This window comes from Lycorma delicatula, chromosome 1 (assembly GCF_047948215.1).
Source record: "Lycorma delicatula isolate Av1 chromosome 1, ASM4794821v1, whole genome shotgun sequence".
NCBI classification, from domain to species: domain Eukaryota; kingdom Metazoa; phylum Arthropoda; class Insecta; order Hemiptera; family Fulgoridae; genus Lycorma; species Lycorma delicatula.
The window spans coordinates 354,748,984-354,763,889 of record NC_134455.1 but is presented as its reverse complement, the minus strand read 5'-3'; the positions used below and the strand labels follow the sequence as shown (position 1 = coordinate 354,763,889).

General features: G+C 30.6%; 1 protein-coding gene across 1 annotated transcript in view; it reads right to left on the bottom strand.

Annotated features, from left to right (window-relative positions):
• Window positions 1-12,067: 12,067 nt before the first annotated feature.
• Window positions 12,068-14,906, bottom strand: part of LOC142334470 (uncharacterized) — a 712,180-nt gene continuing 709,341 nt past the window's right edge. Inside the window, exon 113 of the mRNA XM_075382526.1 lies at window positions 12,068-12,798. Within this exon, the coding sequence (XP_075238641.1) occupies window positions 12,175-12,798 (624 nt within the window). The 3' untranslated portion in view covers window positions 12,068-12,174. The remainder of the gene's footprint in view (window positions 12,799-14,906) is intronic.

Here is a 14,906-nt window from a genome sequence, read left to right as displayed (position 1 = left end):
ATAACTTAGCTCCAATTCTTTTTTGAACTTATTAACTAACTATAAAAACACCTTTCCTTCAGATTTAACATTAAAAAAAAAATTGCCCCAAATATCCTGTTCCTGAATTGTGTAAGTTTGTTAATTGATTTATGTTGTAAAACTGAATTTAAGTTATAAAATATTTTCAGACAGTAATCCTGGATAAATAATAGGAGTATCCTGCTTGATTGTCCTGTTTTCATAAAAATTAACAGTGATGGCCCTTCTTCATATGCGTAAGTTATATGAAATTTCATGGTTATACGTTCACCTTGTTATAAGCAAGATAGATGCTAATGCAACACATTGATAATACACTAATTTTTTTTTTAATTTTTGACTGCAGATAACACAAAAAATGTAAAATACAAAGTGCCCAAACTTTTGACCCAATAAAATTGCTTTCCTTTATATAATTTCAGCTAGGAAAATAAATAAAAAAATATGAAATATATACTATGCTAGTATTTGAAGTTCTTTTATAACGTAAATTTTGTTATTAGTAAAATTTTGTCCGAAAATATTTAAACAGTAAGTTAACATTATTGGATTGAACAATAATTTTTCAATAACAAATAAAAATAAAAAAATTAATGAAAGTTTTGAAGAAAAACAAATGACTACAAAAACAAAGAGTTAAAAGAGCATGTTAACCGAATGAACAATGAGAGTAGATTCAATACAATGTGTATCAAAAACACTAGCCTCAGACTCAAAATAGCAACATTAATAATAGATTAGAACATGATCATTTATATCACTCACAAGTAAAAGGAACTGAAATGTCAACAGTGAAAAAGAAGATTGTAATGTGACAATTTGAATTTGTATTGCTCAAAAATAAGATTAGCAGAAACATCAGAACAATGCCAAGCTAGATTGGAATGCAGTTGTTTACATCATTTGAAATTAACTGAATGTTCTGTAAAATTCAACAAAAAAAGAGAACTTTTCATATGTTCTGAAATATGAACTATTAATATTTATACTTAATATTATACTATAATATTATTTATATTTCATATGTTTATTATTGGGGATTCATATGTTATTTATGGAAGCCTGCCAGAATCCGTTCTTTGTAGGTGACCATACCAATACAATTGTTCTTGTTCAATGGCTTCTATAATCCCTGAGTCGAGTTTCATTTCTTTTCGTATGGCCTCATTTCTTACTTTTTCTTTACAAGTCATTTTGCAGTAGTGCCTTCAAAAATTCATTTCTGTTGCCTGAAGAATTTGTTTTGTTGTGTCCTTTGGTTTGTCACCCATTCTTCAGCTTCGTATGCAACATAACTCTATCATACTTCTAAATAGCTGTTTCTTTGCTCTCTTTGAGAGTCCAAATTCCATAACAAGGAGTGCAACATTCTTGTTATAACTTTCCCCTTGTTTATTCTGCTCCTAAACCTTTTTTCATCTTGACCATCATTTACAAAAAGTACTCCCAAATAGTGGCATTCTTTAACTCTCTTATTTTTGAACCATCTGAATACAAATTATCTCAATCAGCTCCAACAATGAAGCACTGATTTTTTATTACTAACCTCTAAACCCCACTTCTTGTATTCCAGTAAGTTCCTGGTCATGTCTTCTTCATCTTCTGCTAGAAGTATCTGATCATCAGCTAAGAGCAGGGTATAAACATTTTTGTCGTGTACATTTACTCCCATGCATTTACACTTCCTTGACCACTCTCTCAATACTTCACTAATATATACCTTAATTAGTGTGGGAGATTGCAAAATCCTTGCTGCAGATCTTTGTTTACCAAAAACATTGATTACAAACAATTTCTTTGTTTTGTCCTGCTGCAGCTATTATTATGTAGTGTTTTTATTACATTTATAAGCACTGGGATTATCCCTTCTTTATTGAGCACTTCCCATACCTTGTTTACTGGCACACTATCATAGGCTTTTTTTATATCCAAAAAAGCAAATGTAGCTCTCGTCCTCTTTGTATTTTTTTTCCATCAGCTAAAGCTGATATAAAGCTGTAAAGTATTCTAACAACTCTGTTGGAGCAAATTTCAGGAACTCGATGGTTATACCTCTGGGACCAGTAGATTTGTTGGTCTTCATCTTTCTCAGAGCTTGTCTGACTTCCTCTGTTTTAATTTCTTTTATTGGATCCTCTTCCCATTTCCTGTCATATCTAACTTCTTTAAAATTTGTTTTTTTTTTGTCAGTAAATCATGATAGTAATAGTAGTTTTTCCACTCGCCACTCTTGTCAAATCAGTGTCACTGAATTAAACTCTTATCATTTTTATTTTCCTTTAGATTGTTTACCACTTTCCACGCCTCCCGAGATTTTGAGCTGCTTATCAGTGCATCTATTTCTCTATATTTCTTTCCCCAATACATGATTTTCACCTCATTTTATGCAATGTATTTTTGCCTAATATAGGCTCTCCTATCCATTTGTAGTTAGCCATTTCTGGTATAGGTCTTTCTTTTCTTTTACCGAAGCATATAATTTCTCATTCCATCAACACTTGCCTTTCTCTCACTTTACACTTTCCCTACTGCCTCCATATGTACCTGATGGAATACCATCTTTGCTGTTGAATACATACTGATTTGTCCTATTGAACAGGACCCGATTTCATATTACTGTTTGTTTTGCCGGTCTCTGCTTGTATAGGAATACAGTTGAGTCGCAAGTAAAACTGCCCAAATTATATTTTGGTGTGTCAACTTCCTCATCAGATTTTGCATCACTGCTGTTCCTCTTCTGCCAAGCTGCCATTACCTTTATTTGGGCTTTAACCAAAGAAATGGTCTGATCCACAAGTAACTCCCCTCTGAACTTGAACATCTTTAACCATCAAATGGTAAAAGATTATGACAATTATAATAGATCAGGAACTCAATGGTTATATTTCTCGGACCAGTAGCTTTGTTGGTCTTCATCTTTCTCAAAGCTATGACAATCTATTATAGATGTATCAAACCCTTTTTTGCATAAAACCATGTGTATTTATTAATATCCTTGTGCTTGAAGAAGCCATTCAAAATATTTTCTCCGTGGTGTCCCAACAATTTCATTTCCAAATTTATATACAACTTGTCCATTGAAATCTGGCATAATCACTTCCACTTCTGTCCCTTTTGTTTAGTTCTCCAACACTGAAGCCAAATCATTATAAAACTTTTCCTTTAAAACAGCATCTGTGTTATCATTTGGACCATACACACCAATTATCATATGTCTCCCAGCATATTTCATGTCAAGGGTAATTAGTCTCATTTACAGATTCATATATAATTATTTTTCCACATGCTTCTTAAGTATTGCAGTTGATACATCCGCTTTAGCTCTATGACTTATAGCCGCTGTGGAAATGAATATAATTTCCTTTTACTTCACTTCAACTTCCCTTCTTTTTTGTTTCCGCGAGGACAACCGCATCCATCTTCATTTTATTTGTAAAACTTTTTGCTTCCTTTAGATGTATTCCTTGAACATTCCAGCATCCAAAATTCATAAAACGTTTTTGTCCATTTTATGTGATTCTTTTTACCATTCGAACTCTGAGGCTGTTGTGTAGAATTTTTTGCACTTTACCTTTTTACAAAGAATGAGTTAGTAGCACATAGCTTCAATTCCCAACCCGTAGGACCAGGAAATTTTCTTTCAGGGTTTCCTTAGCTCAGCCAAATTAGTAATTTATTACTATTAATAGTTCATTGCCACTATGTAATTCATTACTAATTAATTCTAATTACCTCCATACATAGAATTAATCAAATATAATCCTGACATTTATTAGTACTCAATAAAAATGCAAAGTAAATTTACTACTTTTTACATAGTCTTCCTGAAATTTTACACATTTTCCCAACATTTGGGATGGTTGTGATTTTCTTCTTCATAAAAATGTTTGGGCATCATGAACCAATTGTGCATTTTATTTCATTGATGCTCTGGAATTGATGTCCTCTTAGTGCCTCCGGCAATGGCCCAAACAAAAAGAAATCATTGGGCAATAAATCTGGACTGTTCAGGGCTCTTCTAAGGTTTCCCAGTAAATTTTGTTCAGTTTATCCCAATTGCTAATGGATGTGTGAGGCCTGGCATTGTAGTGATGGAGAATATCTGATCAGCTGATGCGCCTTTTGTTCTTGCAGGCAGTTTTCATTTTGTCCATAAGTTTGGCAGTAGTATGCTTTCACAGAAAGACATTCATGGAGAAAATTGATTAGCAATATACCTTTCCAGTTTCAACAGATGGTTGCGAAGAATTTTCCAGTGAAGATCCATTTTTGCCTGTACAGGGCAAGGCTCCTCTAATCCTTTCCCACTATATACATGCAGATTTTGACTTGGGAGTGTAGTGATGGATCCATGTCTCATCACATATTATTTGGTGCAGAAAATTATGTCTCTTGTCTGAATCAATGCAGGAGCCTTTGATAATTTCCTGACAGACCTGTTTCTGATTTTGGGGTAGTAGTCTTAAAAACCACCTTGCATAGACTTTATAGAACCAAGCTAATTTGTAATATTGGAATGGGCTCTTCTGAAGCAATTTCATTAGACTTGAATCTATCCTGACTAATATAATTCTCATTGTACTGTTTGACCTGTTTTCTTATTAAATAATATTCTACTTCTGCATCATCCAACAGTTCCCTGACCAAAAATCTGTTTATATCTACTTCCCTCGCCAGTTCTTACTATATCTAGCTCTAACCTATCCATTTATTTTTTAATATTTAGCCTACCTCTCTTATTTAAATACCAGAAATTCCAAGTTCTATTCTTAAAATGCCTTAGTGTGGTATGGTTTTTATGCCTTGGTGTGGTTATTATTGTAATTCTTAAAAACCTGCTCTTCAACAGTCTCCCCTGTGACTATTGATAAGGAGGTGACTATCTTAACTTACTGAATATGTTATCCAAATGATAACATATAATGTAAAATACAGTTGTATTTTACATTAATTTAAGCCACACAGTAATTATATTTTATATTCAAGTGTGTAGTTCAGTCACATCAAACACCAATCAGTTGGTGTCCTCAACAGTAGCTAAAAGCTATGTCTGCCCTTTCCACAGGTATTTTGAATTTTATATTTTTTAAATTGGTAAATTGGTCATGGATCAAGAAAAGATCATTATTATGATGACATGAATACAGAGCAATCCAAATTGTAGGGACATACAAAAAGCAGCAGTGTCTGATATGAGTATTGCCTGAGGAGGGTAATAATTGGTAATCATGTAAGGAGGTGATGACAGCTAAAAAATTTGATAAGTACACTCTGCAATGATTGAGTACCAATTACTTATAAGTAATCCAATATATATCTTACATAGGAAAAACATGCCTTTAAGAAGCAGTCTTAAAATATCTGTGGAAAGGGCAGCATATCCATGACCCAGGGATGAGCACTGCTGTCAACAGTTAGCCTCTCAGTCCACCAGCAGAGATAAGCAGAAGGGATATATTTTTAAAGGATATATTTTCATATCAGAATAAATTTGTTGAAAATTATATTAACTTTTTGTTAATGGTAAATCATCTCCATTCAAACTACAATCTCTGCTTTGGGAGACCTAGTATTCTTCATCCTGTTGTAAAATTATAACTCTAATGTCCCATTTATCATAAAAGATGTGTTGTGGTCCTAATATATTGCTCTTTCTAGATATCTGTAAAGATTTGTATGTACACTAAGATACTAATTAATGTTTATGATTATAAAAATAGTTAGATATGGTTTCTTCTGGGATTCAAACCCAGGACCTCCGGGTGAAAGACCAAGACGCTACCACTTGCGCCATGGAGACCGGCATGTAGATACTACTTTAAGTTTTTTGATATTGTATGTTCATGTGTTAAAAGAGTAAAGAATTTAGATCTAAGACATATTATTAAGTTTAGAAAACTTTGGTTACTTCAGAGATTATAAAAGTACGATATTAGGTTATAGAAGCCTAATATCTGAAATTAGAAAAGTGAAAAAACTATTGTTTTTGAAGCTAATGCTGGTAATGGTAAAAAATCAAAGGTGTTTGATACTGACTGTATTAGGCCCGATGAATAACTTTATAAAACTGGTGATAATCAAAAAATTGCTAATAAAATCAAATCTGGACTCAGAAAGAATTCAGAATATAACAACGAATTCTGTAGGATTAAATTTCCTAAGAGAAAAACTGTTATGGTTAACAGAAAAACCTGTTTTATTTTTATGGTTAATAACTGTTCTGCAACCGACCGATAATATTGAAATAGGAAACATTATTAGATACATAAAGAAAAAAAAGATTCATCTGTGTTGGACTATCTAAGTGCTTTCCTTCTAAGAGAATATCTGACATAGGATTATACATTTTTGTTTATCTTTGAAATTTAAGTTTAAAGTTAGTAAATTTCCCGTAAAATTGAAACTAGCAATCGTGTGGTATCAGTATTTAATAAAGAGAACAGGGAGTATGAAGTATACAGACCTATAGCCTTATTTTTATAATTTATTTTTTTAATAGTAAAAATTGAGTACGAAGAAAGTAATGCTGATCTTTCTGTTTTGTTTGATGAGAGTTAATAACAATGGAAAAAAGGTATCTGCTCATTTTGTTGTGTACAAAAACCTTTTGATGTGATTGACCACACTGTCATGATGGATAAACTCTTGGCAGCAATCAGCAATAAGGGTATTAACCTTTAATTGTTTAAACCTTATTTAGAGGGATGTATTCAGAAAGCCAAGTATATGACATTTTAAATGAAGGTGGATTGTTGAGACTGGGGTTTCCACAAATTATGTAGTGGGGCCAATATTACTTTTAATAAAATAAACAATGTTCTGATAGATTATTGCACTATCGGTGTTTCAAAATGCATGTGTTGAGTCTAGATTTAAATACAGTATTATTGAATGTTCGGGTGGAGCTTATTTTAATAAAATTTGCCCAATTTCGTTGCCAACGCATTGAGGAATAAGGAAGGACAATTTAATTGTCAAGTTACCTCTAAAGCAGGACATTTCAACTCTTGGCGAATCCAAATCAGTAGCTCTTCAACACTTAGAAAATATTGAACGTTGACTTGCCTCAGAACGAATCTGAGTAATGAGTATCGTAGATTTCTTAACGAATATCTTAGACTGGGACATATGCAACTTGCTTCATCAACTAATCAACCACGTTGTTTTTTACCACATCATGCAGTCTTCAAATTGTGATAGTTCTACCACAAAAATGAGAATTGTCTTCGATGCATATTCTAAAACATTTAACATGTCCCTAAATAATATTTTAAGAGTTGGTGTACAACAAGATTTGTGTTTAGTTGTTTTACGTTTCCGCACTCGATAAATTGTATTTATTGCAGACCTTAACAAAATGTATCGACAGGTGAAAATTCATCCAGATGATTATGATTGCCAATGAATACTGTGGCGAAATTTCACCAAGTGAACCTGTACAAGAATATCAATTTATTACAGTAACTTATGGAACATCATCAGCTCCATACCTCGCTACTCAATGTTTACAGAAACTCGCAGATGATGAACAGGCTAATTACTCCAAGCAGGCCATCAAAGTGTTGAAAAACGATTTTTATGATGATAACTGCAGATCAACTGGATAAGGCAATTAAAATAGTCTCAGAACTACAATTACTTCTCAAAGGTGGTGGTTTTGAACTCCACAAATGGGTGTCAAACAATAGTCAGCTCTTAGAAACAATTCCTCACGAACTTCAAGAGACTCACCTCAGTCTTCAGCTAGATGGAATAGAAAAAGTCTTAGGACTAAGATGGCAACCATCACAAAATCATTTTCAAATCATTAGTGGAGCTAATTCAACAGATCAACAATTTCGCCCAATGACTTTTACGAAAAGAATGTTCTTTTTCATCCGCAATTGGTATGTTTTTTAGTAACCCACACGCTTCACCGCGAAGTGCAGATAATGGGTAATGGAATCTTTGAATGTCAGATGAACTTTCATTTTTTACAACTAATGATTCGAAGGTGTCTCTAAAATGAACCCAGTCTTTGAAATCACCTTGAAATGACAGAATGATTATAGTAGGTGATTTTATTGATCTAATTTTCCTGTCTGAACTGGATCTAGAACTAGAGGAATTAGAACAAGGACTGTTTTTTTTTAGCAATCCAACTTAATAGTTTTAACGGACGACTGATCAACTGTATTTTCAAATTCTTCTCAATAATCGAGCTCTATATCAGTGGGTTGAGAAACTACTTCTATTTTATTTTGAACTTCTTCAAATTCTTGGGAAATTGTGAGCAATCTATTTTGTAGCAAATCAACATTTGTTTCAGCTTCTAAAGCATCTACACTTTTATTAAGTTTAGTCAACCTTAATTTTAAAATTCCCCTTTGATGAATGAGAGTTCTTAATTCTAAATCTTTATCTTCCTTATCCTTATCTTCACCGGCCATTATAAATTAGGTAAATTCACTTGAATTTTAATTAAATAATAGGAGATGTACAGAATAAATGATATTTCACAATGATATGTATTTTACAATCTAGGTTATAGAATGAGGTACAAATAGTCAATGTAAACATTAATATAGGATATGGATATACCAATTAGGCATTGATAACAATAAAAATAAATAGAAAAATTATGAATAAACGAAAATATTGAATAATGAGAATAAAATATATTAATGGAATACTGAGAATAATATTGGTGATAAGGAATATTATTATGCGATAACAACACTGAGCCATAGCTGCTAATAAATGAGTATGAAATGTGTTTACATCGCAATCACAGATGTCTGAAGGTTATGTAATTATTGTGAAGCATTGGTAGATGATGATTCATGCTTTCTGCACCCTGCCCGCCACTATCGAAAGACTGTTGAATTGTAACAAGACGACGGTACGTAATTTGCGTACGCACATATATTAAACGAATGAAACTAAAAAAAAAATATTGTTTCATCAAAAAACAGTACTTAGAAACATCTCACACACATTTTATATTGTAGAAACACAATGAATATTCATGCATCCCGCATGCGAAAAGGACCAGAATGAACGGTCATAACAAAGTTCTAAATGGACAGTATAGGTAGTGGTAAAGAATCACTGGATGCATGAATCACTGTTTTATTTAAAACAAAAATACGCTATTAAACAGAAAACATACTAATGAAAACAGAGAACTAATTAATTATAAGAATGAATTATGTCTGTTTTCATATGACGTGTAACGGGAAAGGGGCTAAGCCATCTGTCTCTGTCCACACCACAAACACTACTGGTCTAGTAAATTAATACTAGTTGCCAAAACACCTGCTTGCGCCTACTGACAGTGACAATACCAAACATTTAGATGTGATTACCTGGCAATGATATTCAGCAACCAGTTGTTGAATATCAATAGGATGGTATACATAACATTTAGAAGTTATGTGTTAGTGCCCTAAAAACACTGTTGTCAAAATTAAAGGTCATGTGCTTAAAAGAGATGAAAAATGTAAATACTTTGGATCCATTTTTGGCTATAATTTTAGATGGAAAGAGCACATTTTATACTTAACTGGCAAAAACAAACACTTATTGTTTGTTCTATATAACTGGTTTTTTTTAATGAATGCAAATTAGCATGACAGACGGGGCTCTGCCCATTTGACACCCCATAGTATCGGACCCCTTGTTCTATATATCTGTCTATATTATGCCAACTATGACATTATTATTGAGCTATTATATTTCTTTAGAGTATTATAAAATATGGGATAATTGCTTGGGGCGGTGCTTTTAGAAATGATTTTGGTCTCCTACAAAGATTGCGGAATTGAATATTAAAAATAAATTTGAATTGATTATTATTTGGTGAATCTAGTAGAGCTGTTCAGTTTAAAAGCTTTATTTCATTGATCTCACAAGACATAAATAAAAAAGTTCTAATGGCATGACTAGAAGCAAGAATATGTCAGAGATTACTAAAACAATTAATTTCCACTAATAATTTTACTAAATATAAATAGTTTTATTGTGGCTCTTTAATAGTCTGCCAGATAATTTGAAAATACTGTCTAAAAAGTTGCTATCAAACAAAAATTGAAAACGTGGGTTAATATGAATATTCAGTAAAAATAATCCCTACAATAAATGTTTTTATATATGCACCATTGTTTTTCGGAAATGATGTAATTACTATGTTTTAAAAATTGTATTGTTATATTTACTCAGTAAGTTTTCTATTGTACAACTACCATGGGGTTACTTGTTAACCTCGGTGGATTACATGTAATATTTGGTTAAAATAAAAAAAATATTATTTATACATTGCACCTAAAATTTTCTATTACTTTCCAAAAATATGAAAGAGTGTAATAATTAAATTTCATTTTTAAAAAAAATTTAAATGATTGATTATTTCAGCATGAAGAACTGGAGAAATTTTTTTTTTAATATTGTTGGATTTAGTTTTTTGAGGATTAATATTGTTTTACCTATTTCACTGGTGTTTATTATTCAGTCCTTTTGTATTAAATTAAATTGTAAATAAATACTCTTTTTCTTGTATCTTTTAATGAAGCTGTAATAGTTTTTATTATATTTTTCTCTTGGATATAATATCTAAATTAAAAATTAACATTCGGTAAGCTTTTTTTCAGTTTGTAATATATATATATTAATTACAGCCACAACTTGTAAATTAATATTCTTATTCATATTATTTTTAATGTATAAGAAAAGTAAACCCTAAATACAGGTTTTCCTCAGGAATACTTATATTTTCCACAATTTTTGTTGTATATGTAAGTTTTAATTTCATTATAGTAGTGAATGTTTTTTTAAATTATACAAAACTTGAATTTGGAATATAAATATCTTTTTATTTTCTTTAAAATAATATCCAAAGTTACATATTTATCAAAATTTTGTCTTAGTTATTTTCTGTTAAAAGTTAACTATTTTTTTTATTGTTTATGACATGTTTTCTAGCATATATTTTGAATTTACTATTTATTAAAAAGAGAGTAATGAGCTTTTATCCATTATCTTGTTATATGATTACTGTTTCTAATCTAATGTGATTTATGTTCCAACAAATTATTAAAAATAAATACAATTTGCTACATCAAAGGTTGTTGACAGTATGAGAAAGTGTTAAAACTATCATGTGTTGCTAATTTAAAAATAATATAACAATAATTTTTTTTGTAATTTCACATTCACATTATATGAAATATTTCAAAAACAAATCTTTGTACCCAAAACCTGCTGTAAATAATATTTCTTTAAAAATGATCAGCACTTTTATTTTTGTAACATCAGGTATTTTAATCATACGTCTATAAATATGCAGTAATTTTTAGAAAATTTTTATGAGAGATGATTTAGAGTGGGTGAGAACAATAAACAACTGAAACAACTGAAAGTGCAGATTAACTTTAATTGCGTTCATATGTTATGGAATCTTTCTTGTTTTATACCTCCCACATGCTGGGAATTAATTTATTAAAAGATAAAAAGTGTTTGTAGGAAATTAACTAATAATTTAATGCAATTTCATTCATATAAATAATAAAACTGGGGTCTTTTCATTTATGATCTGACATTTCAAAAAGATTCCATATAGCTCTCATATTGTGAGAAATATAACAGAAAAGATCTGAAAATATCTTACATAAGTGAATGATGTATTGAATCATCAATTACCAATCTTTTTGTTTTTTGTAAAATTTCTCTGGATGACAGTATTGTTAATATCACCACATCCGTGGCTTCACCACGGATGTCGCCGTAATTATTTTCTTCTAAAAAAATTATTTTACTTTGATAGAGAGAATAAAATATATAAAATAATTTCAGAGTTATGATTAAAAATGAGTTCAGATTAAAAAAAAAAAAAAACATACAAAAAAACAAATATTAAAAAAAAAGTAATGTAAGTGATATGATGCTATATCATAGCATTTTTGAGAAAAATGAGTACAGATTTAATAAAAAAAAAAGTAATGCAAGTAATATGATGTATCACAGCATTTTTGAGAAAAAAAATCAAAGAAAAATTTAGATAAAAATCGAATATGATTAATTAATTTACTTTATTTGCAACAACTATAACAGAATATTACATAGCACCATTGTAAGGAGAAATAAAGTACATTGATATTTAACAATAAAAAATCTCTTTTATTTATAAATCTCTGGTACATATTTTCTTGAAAACTGCTGTTCCCAATTTGTAAAAGATGAGTCATTTATTTTTTCCTTGACTATATTTAATTTCATTGGTTTAAAGTTTTCAGAATCAAAATATTTTTTTCTCTCAGCAGGTGATGAGTTCATAAGTTCTTTAATTACAAGATTCAAAGGATATCCTTCCGATGAAGTCTGTGCAAGCAGTTGTTTACCCCAACCTTCAACATCATTTAACTTCATAATATATAACCAGTCAGCTACCTCTTCTGGGGTAGCTTTCTTATAATTTAATTGTGCGATAGCTAGATCTATTTGCGTCAACTTTTGAAAAGGTAATCCAAGTAATTCAAAATAGTTATTGCACTTAGAATGGTCATTACACTCAGGAAATTTTTTGATCCACTGCATGGTGGTATCTTTACTTTTTCTATCTCTGTAAATGATGTCCACACTTTGGAGAGGAATTCTTTTATTAAGACCCTCACTGACTAAAGATGACACTACATCTGTCGGGTTGCTTTCTTTTGATAGACAAACTGCTTCGATTAAAGAAAATAATCCTTCAAAGTTGTATGATTCAATTTCTTGTATTTTTTTTGCAGTCCTAATCTGAAACTGAACAAAAATATGTTTTTTAGCATTCTGATAACCAATTCAAGTCGTAAATTGGATTATAAGTAGCCCAAGTGGTACTTAGTTAACAGATAAGCGAGCTGGCTTTTCATTCAACTGTCCTAATTTTAATTTTCAAAAAAGGATATAATATTCATCCTTCATCAGAAAAGAAAGTAGATTTGTGTAACAGACTGCCTGTTGACTAAGTTACAGCAAATTTAAAAGTAATAAAAGTATTAAAAATAATAAAGGGATTAATACCACTAATTACTTTTCAGTTAAACAAAATCACTCCTGCACCACCAAAATAATACTTATAAGTGATTTTTATCAATGTTCTGATACTAGGCCAGAACTGCAAGTACTTAAAAGAAAATGTAATAAAGACAATCGACCTCATTTTTAATTCCAAATTTAAATTCATGTAAAAATTGTTTTTCATTTAAAGTATTAAATTGGACAAAATTAGCTGTGATACAATTACTATAATAGACATAATTTTATAAACAAATATACAATCACAACACAAATTCTTCCAAAAAAAAAAATTACAAATGAAGGTTTTTGAACAACAGTAGTGATATTGTATAATGAGCTATCTGTTAAACATTTTTCTTCCCAATTGACCAACTAAAGTTTTAAAATTTGAAATAATTATGTGAAAAACATAATTCTGATTAAGGGTTCCTTCTAGTTAATAGGTAAGAAATAGTACTTAGAGATATACTGCGTAATTAAACTACAGTATTCATTAACATTTTTTAAACAAAACCTGTAAGAATTAAATTATATTCTAAAACTACTCTTTTCTCCTGCTTTCACAGTAGAGGAACTTCAACACTCCATTAACACTCAACTGGTACAACACTCAGGATCAATGGACACTGATGCTAAGAGTTGTACTAGCGGCAATTTATTTTACTGGCAAGAGCCGAACAGTTGAAGGTTAAGAGCAAAACTATCATGTACTCTACAGAAACATTTGTTTTCAAAGTTAAGGGTGGTTTCAGAGGAGTATCTATTTTCTATGTTAATAGTGGATGAGAATGGTGTTTTTTCTCCACATTGGGGTCATCTCATGTGTAGTTGGATAACAATGAGTATCACCATCCAATGAATCTAGAATTTAGCATTATGGCACAATCTTCTGCTGTTAAATGTTTTGAAGATAGATTTGCATCCCAACTGGATCTCCAAAGTAAACAAAAGGAAAAGTTAAAGTGATCAGCTTGAAATAAGAAGTTACTGAAGATGAAAAGAAGATACATGGATGTAACTAGATAATGTGAAGTAAGGTGGGAAGTGATGGGTAACAGAGATTTTATATACACTGCTCTGGAAATAAAAAGGGAAGAAATGATGTGGGAATAAATATAAAAAGAAAAAACTTTTACTAATTCCAGTATAAGAGTTGTAACTATACGAGTCGTATTATTACTGTAGTATAACTAATATTACAATAGTATTATAATAATACTAATGTAATGCAAATATTATAATAGTATAATTATAATAGTAATAAACCCAAAAAAATTGTTCTTAATAGCAAGTGTACATATTAAAAGAAGGAAGATGTGACTGAAGTAATATTATTTAAAACGATAAAGGAGATATGGATGAGGGAAGCTGAACTGTTACTGTTGTATAATTATTCATTAGGGGATGGAATGCTATGGTAAGGCAAAAAAAGGAACATCAACTAATGGTAAAATATGAACTGGACATATGGAATGAAAGAGAAGAAGGGCATATTTAGTCTTTAAGAATAGTAAAATGTTTGTAAAGACTACTCTGTTTAAAAACTACAAAAGAATACTCTACCCAGAAATCAAGAGGAGAGATCACATATCAAACATACTAACTGATTTCTAATTCAAAAACATAATTAAATATTTATATAAATTGCCAGGAGTTGAAATAAATGGTCTATATGTCATAAACTTCTAGTAGTAGAAATAAAAGTTGTACTGAAAAGAGTAATTTAAGAACTAAATGGAATTTTGGAAAAAAATAATTGGAATATAGATTGCAGAGAGATGTTACCCAAATATTGAAGAAAAGAAATACAGAGGTCCAAATAAATCTTGGGCGAGTATAACAGAAGCTAT